General features: G+C 42.4%; 1 protein-coding gene across 1 annotated transcript; it reads left to right on the plus strand.

Annotated features, from left to right (window-relative positions):
• Positions 1-1,304: 1,304 nt before the first annotated feature.
• XRCC2 (X-ray repair cross complementing 2) lies at positions 1,305-13,909 on the plus strand. The gene is made up of 3 exons (XM_050891978.1): positions 1,305-1,363; positions 6,062-6,143; positions 12,490-13,909. The coding sequence occupies exons 1-3, from the start codon at positions 1,325-1,327 to the stop codon at positions 13,203-13,205; spliced, it is 837 nt and encodes a 278-aa protein (XP_050747935.1). The 5' UTR covers positions 1,305-1,324; the 3' UTR covers positions 13,206-13,909.
• The last annotated feature ends 6,433 nt before the right edge of the window (positions 13,910-20,342 follow it).

A 20,342-nucleotide genomic window follows, 5' to 3' on the forward strand; every position in this document is an offset into this window, starting at 1 on the left:
ACTAGAGAACCACCTTCCATGCTCTTGATAATTTTGCATGTGTATCCATACACAGAGAAGAAGAAAGGCTACTATGGCTGTGCAAAGAGACCATCTCCTTTCTGTACTTTAATGAGAAGTATTAGGACTTGACACTAAAAGTGCTGGTTTGAGTTGGGCTAAATCTGGCTGACCTTGCGGAGGCAGGTGGCGTCCATCTAAAACCTCGAGTTAGAGTCAGGTGGCAACAACAGGGTGCTTTGAACAGAGGGAGCCGCGTATTTTGGGCTGAAAGAGGGTTGAAAGAGTAAACAAAGCCACCGCCTTGCATCTGAGGTTAGATTTTTCTGATTTGTGGTGTATTCAGGACAAAGCTAGGAGAAACTCTTTTTATATAGACAAACATGATTTCTTTGAAGAAACAAAGAACTCCACCAGCAGTTTCTGCTCCTAACTGTAAGAACGTGCAGTATCACCGATAACCTCGCTGAACTCAAAGGGATGATATCATTACTGCTCTTTGATATGCAGATACGGGGAGTTGCTATTCTTATCCTACTGTTTTTGCATTTAGCCTATGGAAAACACGAACAGGTTCGCCATGTTCTCCCTGTGCTCGTCCTTCTCGCTGCCTCGGGTTGCACAACCACAGTGGACGGGCTGATGGGCCGTGGTCCTTGGGAGGAGCAGGTCCTGCTGCCAGCCACGGGTGCACAGCCACCCACGCGAGGGACTCACCGGGCGGTCGGCTCCTGCCCTGGAGCATCACACACCACGCGAGCCTGGTTCATTCAAGGCACAATATGTAAAATATTCCAGACTCCTTTTCATCCAAGCCATAATTGATAGCTGGCTTTTGCAAAGAGCAATTTTGCAGGCGTCAAGAGTTTAATCGCGGCTGCACAGATGAGGATCCCTTGAGTCACGTCAACCCCGGTGTCACAGATGAGCATCCCTTGAATCATGTCAACCCAGCCACCTGCCCCCATTTCATCAGGAGCAGCAAAAAAAAAAAACCCGCCAAACCACCAACCTATAAAAAGACAGGCCCTTTAAAAAAATAAATAAACACCCGCCCGCCTACAGTGACCGGTCCCTCGAGAATCCCAAGCGGCGCTGGGCCGGCGGGCACGCCGTGAGCCCGAGGCGGGACTCGAACCCGCGACTCCCCTCCACCCCGCCCTCCCCGGGGGCTGAACCACGCATGCGCAGGAGCCACCGGCCGGCCGACAGCCTTGCGCTCGGGGGCGCAAGCGCCGGGGAAAAAAACCCGCGGCAGCGCGCTTGCGCAGTAACTGCTGCCGGCCTGGAGTGGGAGCTGCGGCCCTCCTCCCCCAGCCGCGCCATGGGTGACGCGTTCCGGAGGGCGGAGTCGGGCACTCAGGTGAGGCGCTGCCCTTCCCCCCCGCCCCGGGCTCCCCTCAGCCGCGGGGCGGCGGGCACCGCCTTCCCGTGGTGGCCGTGCCCGTGGCGGTCGGGGAGGGTGAGGCGAGGCGTAGGCCGCAGCTCAGGGAAGGGGAAGCGCCGGGCGCTCCCCTCCGCCCGCCCCGAGGCGGGCGGAGGGGAGCGCCCGGCGACCGCGGAGCCTCCCGAGGGGGCGGTGTGTGAGGGAAGGAGCGGAGGGGGGGGAAGCCGAGCCGCAGAGCCGCGCCCTCCCGCCTCCGCCGCCCTTCCCCCTCCCGCCGCCTCCCCTGTGTGAGGGGGGGGGGAGCGGGGCCTCGTCAGCCCGGCTTTGCCCAGCCCGGGGCCGGTGGGGGATGGCATCCCCGGGGGTGCGGCTTCACGCTGAAGGGAGCTGCGGGGGTGGCGGCAGGGAGGCGCCCCGGGGTGTTGAGTCGCCCCTGAAAGACTTTGGTTTTGCTGGAGGGTTTTCGGCGGGTGGCTGACGGCTGGCTGAGGCAGCCGGCTTCAGCCAGGATAAGGGTAGCGTGGGTCTCTGTCCTGCCTTTGTGTCCCCGGCTGCGGCTCTGGGACTTGGGTTGAATGCCTGCTGTGGCGCTTGCTTGCAGCACGGGGGGAGGTTATTGAGGTGTTTCGGTAATTCGTTTATAAATGTTTTTTTTCGCGCTCCCCCTCCCAAAAGTTGGGGTGGATGCGGTAAGGAAGAAGAGCTGTGAGGAAGGTTTGGTTTAAACAGTATGGAACGTGGAATTGCTTTCCTGTTCTTCGGAGAAAAAGGGTTTTGAGTTTTGGGGGTTTTTTGTTTTTGTTTTTTTTCCCTCTGCTGGATGGTTTATTTGTTACTGAGTTCTACTTGCAATCAGCAAGTTAATTACTTGGAGATTTGTGTGTTACTGTATCAGAATATGCTGAGAGGTGCACATAAAAGCATAGAAATGTGTGATAATACTTATTTCTTGTTAAATCCCCATGTTTTTTCAGTGGGACTTGAGTTCTTAAGCCCTTTTGACACTTTAAAAAACAATAGTAACAGCTGTCCACTATCAGCAAATACACACAAATTAAGGATATGAGTTGTGCTCTGTATCCAAGTGGGTAAATGCATTTATTTGTTCACATGAGTGGTGCCAACAGGGAATGCGCATGGCAGCAACTGCCTGCGATGGAATGGATAACCAAACCTGAACAACGGAGGAATTGATAACTGATGGGTTAGGAAAGGTTAACGTGTGAGTACCTTGTCCAGAAAAAATGGTAAAAACCCTTGAAACAGAAAATACTTAATTTAAAACACTACTTCCTCAAATAGCCTCATGCGTTAAGATCAGATTTTACTGAGAGTTATACTGAGACCGCAATCTTGTACTCTTATTATTGAATGTAATTAATACAACAAATTAGAACTTCTCGCAAAACACCTTTGGTATATCACAGTAAAATAAATGATAAATTGCTTGCATATGTCTTCGTGCCCAAAGTTTACAAAAGCTCAGTCAGAGCGGTTATAGTGGTTGAAAATTAAATTTTGTCTCATACTCGAGATAGGTTTGTATGTGTAAATAGCCTGTAGGTTAGCTCACAGCCTCTAACAGAGCTGGAGTATTTAATTTGAATTTCTTTAACATTTTAATGAAGTAATATCTCATTCCTGACAAGACCTACATGTATGCTTGCATTTATGCATAGCTTCGTTGAAACCAATATAGTATAAGCACATAATGTATTAGTCAGTGGAACTGTCCATATGCATATTTCTTTATTAAAAAGATGAAATTGATAAATTACAAAAGACATAGTTGAAATATTTGAGTCCCATCAGGCTTGTCATTAATGAAATTTAACCCAGCTGTTGCCTGACTTGCTGTATAGCTTGTTTTCTACACGTAACTGCACATATGTGCAGTTTCTTGCTAGCATAATTACACTTTTGAAGAACACCTAAGAGCGAAGACCTACCACTAGCAGGTTGCTAAAAGGTGGTATTTTGTGTAAAAGAAGATAAAAAGAGCTTTATGAAAGAAGAAACGAGCATCTACAGTTAAATAGTAGAATCTGAAGTCTCTACTGCATGATTTGAAATTGTTTTGGGTTTTTTTTCCCAAGCTCTTCCCACTCAAAGGCTCTCTTCAACGGTGCTGTGCTGCTGTGTTCTGTACGCTGTCCGTGACACAGCCTGGGATGCCTGATGTCCACCATCCAGATCACCCTTTATATGGTGTAGATTTCCCACGCACACCATTTTACAGAAGAAAATGTGAGATGGCAAAATGGAAATGCCTCCCCTGGAACAGAGCCAAGGTGGCTTTTGCCGATTTGGAAAAACCCGTGTTGCCCCTGTCTCTGATATTGGCAGAGGTGAGGGATGCCTGTCTAGTGTCTCATCTCGGCTTTGCTTCCGTCACTTCTGCCGTAGTGTGGACAAACCTTTGTTAGATGGGAAGGAAAATTGTTAGCTGTTTCTGCCAGGAACCCTGTTGCTCCCAGCGTGACACTAATGAGGCAAGTGCCTTTGGAGATTCTGCTTCAGAACTCGGAAGTAAATACAAGTTTGATAAAAACACAGGTGTGCTGTCATCAGCGAATTATCATAAATTACCTACATGAGCAGTGCTCAGAGTAAGCACCTGTAGTTATTTAAAACGAATATATAAACTTGTCATTTTAATAACTGCAGATTCATATTTAAACGACAGCGATCAATCTACCATGTATTTCCAGAGCTCTAGCAGTAAGCTTAAAGAGGTCATAGTCTAAGAAGAGACAGGGGCTCATCGTTTCCAGAAGAACTAAACTGCAGAGGATGTATTCATTAGCGTACAAATAAATTTGGGAACAGGAGGCAGCAGAAATGTGTTTAGACCAGCAATAGTTGTGACTCCCGGCCCTAGCAGTGCCCATAATTGAGCCCCCGTGATCGCCGAGTGCTGGAGCGGTGCTTCCTTTGCTAAGAAATGAAGAGCATCAGAAAGCAGCAGCCTGTGGTGGTTTTCCTGTTTCTCTCGACTTCCACTGCCGGATGAGGGGGTGAGAGATTCCCGGCCCTTCTCCGCAGCGGGTGCAGCCTCTCCTTGCGGGGGCCAGGGCCAGGCGCAGGCAGCCGCTTGCACGGGAGGGCTGCACGTATAGGGTCTGCGATGGCTCTCTTGGGAGTTGCAAGCTCCTGTTTTATGTGCCCCGAGATACATTCCTGTATTCTTGTGTACATATGGCCATGTGGATTTTTGCTTTGTCCAGGTCACAGAACCCTACTGGTTCCCGAAGTAGTCAAGAGTTCACCGTGCGAGTGTTTTCTGTGCTGCGCAAATGTGTGAAACGTAACGGGAGGATCCACAGATGCAGAGCAAGGTCGATGGAAGTGTTTTTATGGCCCTTCAGTGGACGTGTCAGAAAACTCTCCTGAATATGTGTGAACAGGCAAACAAAGGCAAACACACTGACATTTTGTTAATGGAAGGGAATGTTAAAATGTCAATGAAAATGTCACACTTAGATTCCCATCGTGACCACTTGGAGTAAATTCAGGGCCATTTAATGGAGTTTTATTCTACTATTAAAGGCAAACACACACAACTATTTAAACAACTTTTAAGGCAATTCAGAGCAAATGTTGCTCATCGATGTGGCAGGGAGGAAAGCGAGATAAGGCAGCCGGTGTTTAAAGGTGTGTGCTTGCTGCTCGTTTGGTGACTGGCTTTAAGGAGGACGGGATAAAACTGAACGGGATTTGTTTTGTTTAAATCTTTAAATGGCAGCTGGGTGTCCTGGACAATGAAATATTTGGCACCAGGGTACGTCCTCTGGCAATGCTCTGAGCATCCTGATGGTGTCCTTTCCCGTGTGTCTTAATACACGTAGGGAATAACAGCTCTAGCACTGGGTGAAATGTTCATTCTTGGTTTACGAATGTATACCAGAACTACAAACAACACAAGTTATGTGAATACCTGTCTACTTGATGTGCAAACACCTGTCAATTTAAGAAATTGTTCATGAACTTTGGACTAATTTGTTTTACAATGGACTTGTTTACAAGGGACTTTGGAGGAACTTGCTTTACAAATTCGAGCTTGCTTTAGAAAGGTTCTTGCAGAGCCACTGGTGGCTAATTACTTTTGATCATTCTTAATCCATACTCTGTTTGAACAAGTAACTATGATATAATAGGGTTGTAGTCCAGAAGAGTCCTGTATAACTTTTCAGATGAAATGTACATGTTTTTACTTACAAATGCTCAGAGGGACTGACTCAGGAGACTAATGATGGGTAATGTTTCACCTCTCAACCAGTAGTTTGTTGTGGAGGTGATGGTTATTACAAATGATCTTCTTTCCCTTTGTTCTGTCAAATGGCAGCACTGCTGTATACCAGAGGCGATCCCTCTTGCTAGTCTACCTGTGCAGCTTTTTCCTTTTTTTTTTTTAAGCTTTGTTTCCCCTAACATATATCCACTCCTTATTGCCATTGAATCTGTGTGCTAATTGTTTGTAAGGATGGAACCTTCCATTGCTGTAGTCCAGACTACAGGTTTCCATATGTATTTATGAAAACATTTTTAAAATTGGACTATTCTTTTGATAGGGCTGTCATGGAAAACTCCCAGTTCTCAGAATCCTTTAAATTTGCTTCCCAAGGTCAATTATTTTGAGTTAACAGCATGCCTCTTCTGTCTTTTCTTTAAAAGCTACTTGCACGACTTGAGGGCAGAAGTTCTCTGAAGAATCTTGAACCTTATCTGTTTGCTGAGGAAGCATCTCCTGTTCATGGTAAAAATGTATCTTTATTCCATTTATGGAAAAACGTTGATGTAAAAGTATTCTCAGAGCAATATGACAGAGATAAGCATACAAGTAGATCTTTTTGCCCTGGATTCACAATTTTAATTGTTGATGAAGTTTTATGCAAACCACATAAAATGAAGTAATGCAAAGTCACCATTCCGAACATTATTAAATGGACTTTAAAAATCTACTTTATGGGTATCAAAACACAGGTGTAGGTGAGTAAATACCAAGCACGTTGGTCTGTTTCTAGTAGTTTTACAGAAATTTGTTCTAGATTCTGTCATTTAACCTTTTTTTTTTAATCAGTGGTCTAAAAAACCACCACAAAGTCATAACTGCAGAAGTTTGCAAAGAACTTGAGGTTCAATAAATAGCAAAGAGTTCAGCGATAGGGAGCGGTCTGGAAGAGGGGCATGAGCAAACAGTATTTTTCAATAAAGCCAAGTCATCAAGCCATTCAGTCTTGGCCTGAAAAATCCTGATTATACTTAGTGGAACTTTGGAAACAATTCCATTATGAACATAGGTACTAATCAGCTGAATGAGTTCGCAGATGATGTTAGGATCAAAATGGCTTATATAGACCTTCAGTGAATAAAGGAGAATTTCAAATTGGAGAAATTGCGCTACCTCCCGATGACACCGGTACAACAAGTTTAAGGTGGATTATTCTAGCAAGAATTTTTAAGGTCAAGATTGGATGTTTTAATGAAAGAAATTACTGAGCTAAACAGAAATTAGCACGCTTAGTAATTCCTTGATTATTCAGGAAGTCAGACTGGTTTTCCAGATTGTGTGTAATTTCGTGGATTTTACAATGGAAGAGACTACTCTGATTACACAAAACTAGAAATATATAGTAAAAAAGGAGTATGAATGGCAAACTGGAAGGATCATGCTGTGAGGTACTACAGTTGTTGAATGTATGTATGAATGAATGGATTTCATATGAAAAGTATGTGGCTGCAGTGGTTATCAACACACGTCTACAATTTGAATTCCCACAAATTATAGAAGGTTCAGAAGAAACAGCAGAAAAAGCAGTAAGAAGAATCAGGATAATTGGATGAGAGATGATGCTTAGTGTACAAACGCAGTCACTGTGAGACTATTCGTGTATTATGTTGCAGCACTTGAGAATACATTAGGGGTTTAGCAATATATGATTCCTGTCCCTGAAAGTTTCAAATATGATATAACAAAGATAAAGGGCAGAGAGATACTGGTAAGCCAGTGCAAATGGAGCAGAGAAGATTATTTAAATACTCTCAATTCTGAACTGCTTTGTTACCCACAAGGAGAATTAAGAACAAGTAATGAATCGGTATATGCTTCACAAGGCTCCTGAATTCTTTTTAAAAGATGAGATATTTTTGTTTTGAAAAAATGCAGTAATAGAAAATGCTGATCTTTCAGTCTGTTTTTTTAATGAACTTTACACATGTCGTGGTTTAACCCAAGCCAGCAACTAAGCACCACGCAGCTGCTCCTCACTCCTCCCCGCTCCCAGTGGGATGGGGAGGAAAATCGGGAAAGAAGGTAAAACTCGTGGGTTGAGATAAGAACGGTTTAATAACTAAAGTAAAATAAAATGTAATACTAACAATAGTAATAATAAAAATATAATAATAGTAATGAAAAGGAATCCAACAAAAAAAGAAAAAAAATAAAACCCAAGGAAAAAAACCAGTGATGCACAATGCAGTTGCTCACCACCCACTGACCAATGCCCCAGCAGTGATCCACCCCTCCCGGCCAACTCTCCCCCGTTTATATACTGGGCATGACGTTCCATGGTATGGAATACCCCTTTGGCTAGTTCGGGTCAGCTGCCCCAGCTCTGCTCCCTCCCAGCTTCTTGCACACCTACTTGCTGGCAGAGCATGGGAAACTGAAAAGTTCTTAACTTAGGATAAGCGCTACTTAGCAACAACTAAAACATAAGCATGTTATCAACATCATTCTCACACTAAATCCAAAACACACTGTACCAGTTACTAGGAAGAAAATTATCCCAGCCAGAACCAGGACAACACAAGAAACAAATGTTTGAGACTAAACTGGCCATGTTCTCGTAGAACAGACTATAAGAAGCCTTCCTGGGGGTCAGTAATTGCCCTTGCCGTCACAGTCCACAGTGTTACATAATTCCATCATCAAATTATCAGCTTTGATCTTAAAGCTATGTACGTTGTTCACGTCTGTCCAAAGACTGTTCCAGAACCTCAGTTCTAAGATGGCTGGAAACCTTCTAAATTCATCGCTGGTTTCTCTGTGCCACCATGGTCGTTGAGCTTCTGAAGCACTTCTGCTTTTAACAAATGGCATCAATTATTGTCTGTATTGGTTGTGCTTTTTGGCTGACGTTAATGAAGCTGTGTAACATTAGCACAGATCTTTAGCTATATATACATAAATGGACTTCACCTTTTATTCCATTTTTGCTTCGTCTTTTAATACCACAGTATTTATGTGAGTCCATGTGTTATTTTGACGTGTGTTCTCATTATTCAGTCTTAAATCCTTGTTGAAGACCTACCTCTCCATTTGTCATGAACTTGACTTTTAGTAGGTCACTGTGGAATACTGTAATACATTGCCCATGAAGTCCATACTGAACAGCTCTTAATCTAAAATGCTATGATTAAAGCAATGCAAAGACCTAAATTACTCTTTTTCCTGATGGTATTTGAAACAAACATATATATGAAGTTTCGATAAACTATCCAAAGGTTACGTTGTAGTTAAGTGTTCATAACATGTATGTCGGAGTACTGTAAAATAGGAACAGCTAATATAGGTGCTGCTGTGATATTCTAGTCACTGCTTCTAATTATGATGGACTTGCATATTTAAGAACACATAAGCATATTAATTACATACCATTTAAGCTCTTCTGGAATGGAGCAAAAGTGACCCGAGCTTTAAATAATCTTCCACTATTGCCAGTCATATTTCTCCTATGCCACTGGTATGAAGGTGTGGGCGACACCCAGCATTAACTTGGAATAAATATTAGGCCTTTCTACTTCACTTGTAAGTGGTACAAATATTAGTGACAGCTTCTGCACAGTATTGTAAATTACTAGTCCAGTAACTTCAAGGTATCTGATGATGTGAAACCTGCAGAGTTATTGCTGAGTATTCTAATAGCCTGTTTGTAACTGCAGCATCAGAAAATAGTTTAACCAACATTTGCTAGTGTAATGATTACAGACAAAATTTTATGCTCTTCTCATTCAAAAGGTAACACTGAATTAACGACCAGGACTGAGCACAGTGTTTCAGTTAAAAATATATTAGTGTTACATAAATATTTATATTTATGCAACATCATTTAGTTTATCCTGTATGCCATTGCATAGCAGTGGACTACAGTACTCTTTAGTCTGCCCGTAGTGGGCCAGTTCAAGCTACTGTGAGCCAAACAGTGTGTTGGGTGACTCCTTAAAATGTACGTGAATTTGTCAGTCCTGAATTTCATATGAAATCATTCCGCTCATCCATCTTGATCTGTTAAATCTTCACAATCTTAAGTCTTTATTAACCCAATTAGTTTGTTTTCTACACATTTTGCCAAGCTAATGGAACATTCATCTACTGATATGTTTAACATTGGGCAACACCAATTCTAAAAGGAAAATTTTCCATTAACTTTGTTCCATGTTAAAGTGTTTGTTCCTACTCTGCCTCTCCGACTGTTTTCATCCTGTGACGGTATCTTTTTACTAATCCTTTTTTCAAAGTTATTTTGACATTAATGGATGATGCTAGTACTGATCACTAAGTTTCTTCCATGACCTATTGTGAGGGTGTCAAAGGCTTCTTGAAAACGTTGCTGGCCACACTTCTTCCTCCGCTGTGTCATGGTTTGTCCTCTCTGATCCAGAAGGATGCATTTCCCCTATTATCTTACTGTAACAGCCTGGTTGCTAATTTAATGAAACCCTGCATTTATAGATGTTGCTATAAATGGCTTCTGTTTTGCACCCGTTCTTCTTGTGGGCAGCCTCTTTGATAATCATGAAGGCACAGAAATCCCCAGCTCTCTTGAGGTTTTCTTACTGTCCAAGCTGTTACTCTTTTCAGAGTAACTTAAGTGTTTTGGTCAAACTACAACCCGGATGTGTATCTTGTTCAGCAATGTTGAACAAGCTTTGAAAGGGTGCTTAGCTGTCTTGCTGTTAAAATTTATAAACCACCACCACAAAAACTCCTACGAACGATTTTTCATTCAACTTGGAATTTTTACTTAAAGAAATTTGTTAGTTCTGCCAATAAAAGCTCAGCCAATGTTATTCTGTAACACACAGACATCTTGATAGAACATCTTCAAATGGATGAAGTCAAGCATTTATTTTACAGAGTAACTTTTTTGAGTCATTACCAAACGGTAACTCAGATTTGCCCACTGCTGCTTCCAAGTGACCATACAGAGTTGCTGTTTTTTCTTAAGTCATATTTTGCTGTAAAGGTAGGTGAAGCAATCTGTATTGCATATTGGCCCAATTCAGTTATTGGTCTGGATTCAGACATGCCAGTCAGGGTGGCAGAAGTCTTCTGCCAAAGCCAGTGGCAGACAGGAGATACGCTTTGTTCCTTAACAAGAGGTGCCTTACACAATTGTTCTAAAATATTGCTGTAGACGAAATATGAGGGAATGACCTACCCAGCACATTTAGGAGGAGTTCTTCCAAGCTAGTATCTTATCCCAACAGGGTGCTGTTACGTCACTGGCACAGTATGTGACAGCAGAGCAGCTGCTGGCTGCAAGTGGCAGAGTTGGACATTGTGACCTCTGAACAGGAAGAGAAAATGAAGATTTATGTCATAGGAAGTGTAGTCGTCCTTCATCTCAAAAGTGGGGAGAGCCATTCAGAACAGATAAGTAAGGGTTTGGGAGGCAATCAAGCTTTTTAATAAATGTCAAAGTATCAGAATTCATTAAAATGGAATTGCAGTTGTGGAGCAGCAGGAATTTCGTTATGGAGAGGTGGGCAGTCTGAGCGTCACTGAAATGGACAGAATTGTCACATCAGGTGTAAATGGCTTTCAGCGCTTGCAATGGGTGAAGTAAGAGCTTAGTTTCTTCCCCACCACCCTCCGCCCCTCATCCCAAGCTGCATCTTGACATTATACGCGCTTATGAACAAGGACATCCTCTGGAAGTTGAGTAATGGCTTGAGAAACCCTGCTAACTCAGGCAGGCGCAAACATGTTCAAGTAAAGTTGCAATTAATTCTCTACTCTTGCATCCCCCCTATGAAAAGCTGTTATGCCATTTGCACTTGCCAAGGCCACAGAAATCTCTCACCTTTCTGCAATTATAGTTGTGTGATTCTCCTTACTGCATGTCTTTACCCTTCTGCCTAAAATCCAAAATGTCATAAATAAATAATCCAGTTCCTGAAATCAGAAATTTATAGAAAGCAACTAATAAATTAACTTTTTTTAGAGTCTTGCTCTGATATAAGACATCAGAAGACTTTGGAAAAGACTCGAGTATCTTGCATTCACATCCAACAAAAGAACTGGTTTCCCAGTAAAGCGTAATGCTTTTTTTAATTAACATTTTAAATTTATGTGATATGTATTTTATTGACCTACATGGATCAGGCAGTTAGGCTGAGTCCATTTATGAACAGAGATCTTTTGCGTCAGACAGTAGAGTTGTTGCTTGGAGTTGAAAGAATCTGAGAGTCTCCCTTGTCAAAAGAAGCAGTTTCATATTATGATCACCACAGAATACAAGTGCTAACTAAATATACTGGCGTTCTCTTTACCGGTCACAGATTCCTGTTGGTATCTTGTGACATGCACAGATACTGAACAAGCATATAGCAGACATGAAACGCTGAAGGACGGTCTGTGCTATAAAAGTAGATGTGCCAACATGATTTGGACCTCTAATATGTCAACTTTTTTTTGGTCTTGCTTGTCCTCTATTTATTTCTTAATTTTGTGGACATAGTGTAAATAGATGGTTCTTGGCCACTTTTGTGTAGCAGCTTCCTTTTCAGCCTTCATCTACCTGTGATGATAGATGAAATCCAGTTCCCAGCCTTTTATTGATATCGGTGTCGTAGATGCTATTGGCAGGGTTTTTTCCAACCTTTGTTGATTTCCTTCACTTTAGAGGCCTTTCTTGAAAATTGAAATTTCTCTTGGTAGATGCTAACGAGGCTTTAAACTATTTTATGGATATCAAACTTTCAAAAATGCATTTTCCAATTAGTGGAATAGTGAGTATTGGTTCAGTAAACACTGAAAACTGACTCTGAGCTATAAATGCTCTTACCTGACAACTTGCTGCTTTGTTTTTGCACAGGAGATATCATTGAATTCCACGGTCCAGAAGGAACAGGAAAAACAGAAATGCTTTATCACCTAATAGCCCGCTGTGTCATTCCAAAATCAGGAGGAGGACTGGAAGTAGAAGTCATGTTCATTGATACAGACTACCATTTTGATATGCTTCGTCTAGTTACCATTCTTGAGAACAGATTAGCGCAAAGGACGGAAGAAATGATAAAGCAATGCCTGGGAAGGCTTTTTCTTGTGAACTGCAATACTAGCACTCAGTTACTCCTCACTCTCTACTCTTTAGAAAACATGTTTTGCACTCACCCCTCTCTCTGCCTTTTGATTTTGGATAGCATATCAGCTTTTTATTGGATAGACAGAAGCAATGGAGGGGAGAGTCTTAACTTGCAGGAGATGAATCTGAAGAAATGTGCTAATTTTCTTGAAAAGCTTGTGAGAGAGCATCACTTAGCCCTCTTTGCGACAACACAGACACTTATGCAGAAATCTACAAACTCTGCAGAAAGCTTTTTTCCTGTAAAACTTCAACATGAAACTGATACAGACTATAGACCTTATCTTTGTAAATCATGGCAACAAATGGTAACCCACAGGATATTTTTCTCTAAGCAATGCAGTTCTGGCAACAGCAAAGGTTTTACAGTCATTTCTTGCCACCTCAAAAGAAACCATGTAGTAAAACGCTCATTTAGTGTTGCAGAATGTGGAGTTCAGTTTTAACTTCAGTTTGTTTTTTAAACGTGTAGCAAATCCTGGTGCTTAAGGCCTGATTAGGTCTAAGTAGTTTTTAGTACCTTTTAAACTAGTTGGTTGTTGCTGGGTGATTTTTTGTCACCATTTTCTTAAAATTTAGTGAAGGGCAGGAAATGGTAAAACTTTTGAATTACTGTAGACGTTCAGTCCAAACTAGCGAGGAATGTTGAAATTACTTGTGCTTAATGCATAAAGAGATTAAATCAAGAAAATTATAACCAAAGACATTTTAAACTAGTATCCGTCAGTAATGTAACCTATGTGATATGCGGCCAAATGCACTGACTTCATTTCTGGGTCTTACTGCTTTACACTCCTCCTCTTCCAAGCTACAGAAACAGGAGCCTAGTTGTCCGTGGGGGAGACTGCAAAAAGGCGAGTGTTCGCTCTTTATAAATACTGGTCTTGGTTTATTCCCAGTAGCCTAGGGCGTATGAAATGCATTCACGACTTTGCCTGAAGAAGAGGATTCATTTTCACAGCCTGTTAAATAGTGGTAATCCTCACCATGCTTCTCCAAGCTTGCAGCCTGTTTACGTTCGCATGTGCTTGGAGAAGCAGGGATTGCAGGTGTTCTGACCCTTAGAAACATCTGGGTTTGAAGAATCTACAGCTATCGCCGAAATGGAGGCCTGATTTCCATAACTGAAGGAAAACTTAAAGACCCGGCTCCGGGAACCTGTGAGTTTGTGCTGCATGCAGCAAACAGTTCAGTCTTTGAAAATAAAGAGGTGTGGGTTATGGGTTGTTTTGGGTGTGGGGGGTTGGTTTTTGTTGGTTTTTTTTCTTCCCAGATGTATGCACAGACACATTTTTTTTTTCTTTGCCCTCCCTCATTATTCCCTCCCACTTCTTTCCCTTCCCCCACTCTCTCTAAGAAATCCAGGAATGCCATGCCTCTGGTCTTTACCAATATGCATTTGCCACATGTAGAGAACATTTGTGTGCAGGATTTGGCATGCAACATGTTGCAATTCTGGCAAAGAAGATTCAGAACTTATGGGAAATGCCCTACAGTTCTGGCAAAGAATACCATATTATTTATTAACCTAGAGTGCCCTTTGAAAGCTTCAAAGTGCTTTACAAGAAAGAACATTGCACACAGTACATTATTTAATACAAAAACTTACATTAGCTTACAAATTTAAATTACTCAAACAAGGGGAAAATATTTCTCACAGCAATATTCGTTCGGTCATGTCGCACAGCATGTTTTATAGTTTAGATTGAACAGATTATTAACAAAAATGCATATTAAGAAGTATCTAGCACAGTATCTTTTTGAGGAAGATGCCTAAAAAACTCTATTGTGAGACACCTACCTTTTAATTTCCTGACTTCTGAAGCCAGCTTTTTCAAGCTGAATGTATATCTGGATTCCCAGCTGTGTACAGTTCAGCGCGCATACCCAGACTTCTGTATATACAGCTAGGAGCGTGTATCTGTACTGTTGTTTATAGAATTTGGCATCTCTGTGATTTGGCTGGATTTTTGCAAAGACGATGAGTGTTCTACCTCTAACAGCAGCCAGTACCAAAGGTTTCGGGAGGAGTGTGAGAATAACCAGTTTTCACTGGCACGGCCTCCCAGCCTCCCCCAGCACGGGGCTCGGGGAGCTCCTGACCAGAGCCTGCGGTCAGACCAGGGTTTGACGGCCGCTGATCAGACCTATCCTCCATGAATTCATCCAATCCATTTTTAACCTACCCTCTTGGGTGCCACTGTGCCTTTTCACAATGAGTTCAGTTTAATTATTCTTTCTGTGGGAAAACTTCCTTTTTTTTTCCCCTCTCATTTTAAACCTTCCATCTGATTGCTTCTTCACGCCGTCAGTTCTTTTAATGTGACACACGAGCGAACTTTGCCTTTTCAACATCTCCGCAGAGGTGATGATTTTATAGACCGTCATTTCATTTGTGCTTTCTCTTCCATCAACACCAATATTTATTTTATTTCAGAACTTGCATAAGTACACAAATACATGAAAAACATACAACTTGACCTTTCAGCCTAGACTGGACCCAAGTTAGATGGTTTAACATGAGTAGAGACTTCCACTGGGAATTATAAAGGGCATACTTGAATTTTTTGTAAAAAAAAATGGGAAGATTCAAGTAGAACTGCAGAACTTTTAAATGTGAAAATTACAGGACTACATAATTTCTACTACAAAAAAACAACAAAAAACCAACAATCCCCTCTTCTATTGGAGAATACAGCTCCACTGAAGATTAACTGCTTCATAAAATCATACTTGCTAAAAAATATGTTTGAGGAAAAAAACAATGGAAATGTTCCGGCATTCCCGTCTGGAAAAAAGGCTTTTATATTATTCACAATGTAGTTTATATTTTGCATTGTACTATAAAAGAAATGCCTAAATTGAAGTGAAGCCAAAGTTCTAATTGATCAAAAAGAGCACCTCAGGAAATTTTGAAATTTCCCAGTTTTATTTTTACTTAGAATGCAGACAGATTTTTTTAATTTTCTAGTAATTGTAATATTCATGCTCTGCACATTTGTTTTAGATGTATAGCAAGCCGAGCTTTCAGAGATGCTGAGCATCTGCATACCCCTGTAAGTTTGCAGGAGGGACAGGCAGTAGGCAATCTGGGAGTGCACTGACCTTATCCTCTGCCAAAATTATGCCATTTGGAAAAAAGAACCTTTAGGATACAAGTCTAAGAAAGATGCAGTGATAAAGAACCTGGGAGGCAGCAATTTTGTTTGTGCCTTAATGAACTGGGGGTATTAAAAGTGGTTTTTACGATTTTTTTAATGGGAGAATTTTCTCCATTAAAACTACGTAGAAACTGTAGTTGGTGGAGAATGCAGTTTCTCCTCGTGAGCCAGGAACAGTATATTAAACGTAGCATTGTATTTAGTATATAATATGAAATCCAGATTCTCCTCTTTCACCTAGACCTAAGTTACCGCCCAGTCTCCAGCCCACTGCCTAACCTGGAGTGACCTGTGCTGCTGCAGCTCAGTCTCCCAGGGACGAAGCGCATTTTGCATTAGTAGGTCTGTGCCGCTGGAAATCAGCCCTGCAAAAGATAAGTGCCACCGCATATCGTTAAGTACGAGGATAGAATGCATGTATTCCTAAACTCTTAATTTATCCAGGTATTTCCTAGAAATGAAAATCCTTTCATGTCAGTGTCATTGTTCTTCAGCGCAGTGTTGTATTATTAAGGCTTTTGTAGGCATAGGAACTTTTTGCATTCCTTAGAATTTTTGTTTGTCGCTTCATACGCAACATTGAATTAAAGCAGCAAGCTTGAAATAAAGAGGCACTAGTTCACCCTTTTCCCCCATCCTTTTTATAATGAGAGAGCTTTTTAGCAAAACCAAATCAAGGTATTTTGCAGGTTTTATATTTATTTTTAAATAAACCAGTATTTCTATGGACACCTGGAAAGAAAATGTCGTTTTTATATTCAGCAAAAAGTTCTTTGTATTCCTAGACTTTTTTATAGAGCAAATAAAATACAAATAACAGTTTGCTTGGTTTAAGTTTGTACTTGCACATAAAATTCAGGTTTCCTTTTTCTTACATAACTGATGCCAGCCACTTAATTTTCCACAGAGTTTGGAAATGGCAGAAGGTAAAGGTTCTCATGTAGAAATGTATTTGCAGTGGTATTTTTACTGGAGACTAATGAACAAAGGCAGAAGGCAGTACCGTTTTGATGGCTGCTGGACATAAGGCTTGGACCATGTCCTGGAGAGGAACATGACATTTCAGTTATTTTCTGTGGCTGCTCTAATAATTGTCTCTTGAACCTCTTCACTCAAATGTATTTTTGATATGCAGTTATCATACCGGGGCGATGGGTAACATCATCATTTTGCGATCAGCAAGCCTTATGCCAAACTTAATAGCCACCTCAGGAGAAAGCCATGCCATGCCACCAATCTTGAACTTGTGTAGGAAGTTGCAGTGAAGACTCACCTGCGTAAAAGCTGCAGACAGTTTTAATGTTTCCAACAGCTACCCAGTGGCACAGGGCTTGTGCATTTTGTAAAGAAGGGGAAACACCGGAAGAGCTTGGAGGACTTTGGCAGTGGAAGAAAACTTGCAGACAGGGAAAGGAGCATCAGTACAATGCATCTGCATGATCTTCTGGATAGAAAACTCTGATGCCCTGCAGCAGTCTCTGAAATAAAAGGTCTGGCCTCCCTGTGCCTGAAAGAAGACGGCAGAATGGCACTGAGCTATGAATAATGTGTAGTATGACAAAAGGATTCTTGAACTGTTAACTAACACGTCTAGCAAGGTAATGCTTTCAAATATAAAGTTGGCCATAGTTGACCTGCAGGTTCTTCCCACCAAGGGATGAAACTGGTGATGGATTCCACTATGTAGATGCTGTATAGCGTATTTATAATGAAGATATAAACCCTGCTCCTCTGGACCCAGAGGAATTAAATGTAAAAACAGACTTCCTTTTTTTATGGTTTTTTTTTTTTTCCCTCCAGCTCTAGGCACCTTCCCAACAGTCAGCACTTAGCTCCAAAAGCACTCTCACAGCTTTCTGTGTCAGGACCATGCTTTACTGGAAGTGGATAGTTTTCTCCTTTGCTGAGAGTTTATGTATACATTCTTGATTACCAGCGCAGACTGGGATACCCGAATATAGAAGATTGAACTCGTATGACACATCAGTGTAACTGGTAAATAGCTTTGGAGACTTCATTCTATTTGCCATCAGGAGCAGTGTCACATTGGAGTAGATGATTTTGAAGAAACGTGGCTGTGACTTGCCTTGGGAAAAGTTTGGCAGTCTTCCCTCTGCTTTCCCACAATGCTTTGCAGCCTGCCCCAGCCAGCTGGTCGGTGTACCTGTGTGGGCCTCAGTGCTCAAGGATAGCAGTGACAAGATGTCACCGCCTTGCCAAATGCTGGTGAACAGCCATGTTCTGCATCGTGGCGCTCTCACTGCGGGAGTTGGCACAACCACTATAGTTTTTAATTGAAACCATTTGCCAGGCTTCTTTCTCATACATCTAGCTGGGCCTGTGCTAAAGACCTCCTAGCCCTGGGGGGAGATATGAAAGGGAAGAAATCTTGGGTTTTGAGTGTAAGAAGGACAAGATTTTTAGGCCATTGCTACAAAAAGAGGCCAGGCAAGGCCGTGAGGTACCTGGCAGTGGCAGGCAGACATCAAGGTGTCAAAGGTGGCTTGGCAAAGGTCAAGGAACAGACTCTATGTCTCCCTTACCAACTGTCCATATTGTGAAGGGATGAGTAGGATTTTTGACTTATCTGCATACCCTCATACTTTATCATGCTGCTGAAAGAGAAGACCATGCTATGGTGGGCAGTACTGTCTCTGAAGTGCATCTCAAAAGCTCTGCTCAGACTCCATCACTGACAGTTCTGTCTCCAGCCCAACATCCCCACGGACTCCCAGCCTCCTCCTCCATAATACAAACAGCAGTGCTGCAGAGATCAGTGAACATCATCCCATTTGCCTTTATTGGACATGATACTGCATGCATTGGTAGATGGTGCTGGGCATTGTCATCTGGGGCAGGTTTGAGCCACGCTTTCCAACTTCAGCAGTCCTCTGCATATCCAATATGATGACAGTGGTCAGTGACAATGCAATAGCAAGTCCACACCCTTTGAACGGCCGGACCTCCAACTGCAAACCCGTCCTCTGGACTCAGTCAGCACTTCAGTAGTACCATCTCTGAGGCCCCAGCTGACCCCCAATCTCTTGTGCTATGTGTTCACCAGGTTCAAGGAAGAATCCTTTTTCACAGCAGTGCACAACTTCAAGTATTATCCCACAGTCATGTAACAAACCTGTGCCGTATTTGGACCATGCAATGAATGGTTTTAGAAAATCAGTGTGTGTTAGTGGAGATCTTGTCAAAGGAGGTTGTTTTCTGCTCAGTAAAATCTCAGGCAGTTTTAACAACTCTGAAGCTGCTTCTGACTTGCAAAATATTAGCAGAGTGTTTTTCTGATCTGGTAAAGAACGATTGCAGAAGTAAGTAAACAAGGCACCACATGGCACACCACAATTCACAAGGCACAAGTAAGATTAGCCCCAGAGAGACCCACAACTTGCTATAAAACGGCATTAGCAGAACCAAAAAAAAAAAAAAACATCTCCCCAGGGAATATAAAATGGGATTTTTAGGTATAGAAATCACTCTAGCATGTCCCCAACATTGTAACGTCAGGAGAACCTTCTCACTGCTTTGCACAGTGGCAGTTACGCCATTCCAGCTGCACAACATGAGGAGGTGTTAGTCTAGTGAACTCCAGCGGTATGTCACTTGCTGCGTTCGCCTTAGCCTTCCTCAACAAGCAGCTTCCTTTACTGTTTTGGTTCATGGATAGGGTCATGCCCTCCAATGAACGTACTGGCTGGAGCAGTGCAACTATGATGACATTTCCTAACTGGACTTCAGCGGGTTCCCTACACAGTTATCTGAAGGCTGATCCCATACTGCCTCACTGCTGTGAAACGCAATGCCGTGGAGGAACAACCCAGCTTGTCTCAGGTCCTGAGGCCACCCCTGAAATGATGGAGGTTTCGTCTACTCCGGGTTCAAAATGCGTGGAAGAGCAGCTGGGAAAGAGTCTTCAAGGTAGAGCTATGCCACGAGTGGGAAGAGGCTCTGGGGTATAAAACTGTGAAGAGTATTTTATAAAAATTGTCTGTTGCAAAGCTGAATAATGAGTAAGAGCTTATTCATTTCTCATCCAGCAAGGCTATCAACTCACACAGCCAAAGCATCCAGAAGCTGGCTGTTAACTACTGCCCAGATTGAGTAGGGAAGCGAGAGGGGAAGGGGTAGAGAAGAAGGAGGCTGTTTGGGGAACTCCTCGAGGCTTCGCTAAAGCATGGGGAAAAGGAAAGCCGTACAGTCATCAAAAGTTGGCAGGCAAAGGGCTCCATTTCACTCGAGCCTGCAGAAAAATGCCCACAATGGCGAGGAATGGCTTAGCTGGAAACAGCAAACAGACTCTAAAATGGTGAGGAGTTTGCAGGAGCTGGCAGTGGCCACCATGAAGAGGAAAACCTGGCCGGAGAGGACATACCACCAGAGCTGCTGTTCTGCTCCTCTGAACTCTTCTGAGCA

The sequence above is a fragment of the Gymnogyps californianus genome, chromosome 2, assembly GCF_018139145.2.
Source record: "Gymnogyps californianus isolate 813 chromosome 2, ASM1813914v2, whole genome shotgun sequence".
NCBI classification, from domain to species: domain Eukaryota; kingdom Metazoa; phylum Chordata; class Aves; order Accipitriformes; family Cathartidae; genus Gymnogyps; species Gymnogyps californianus.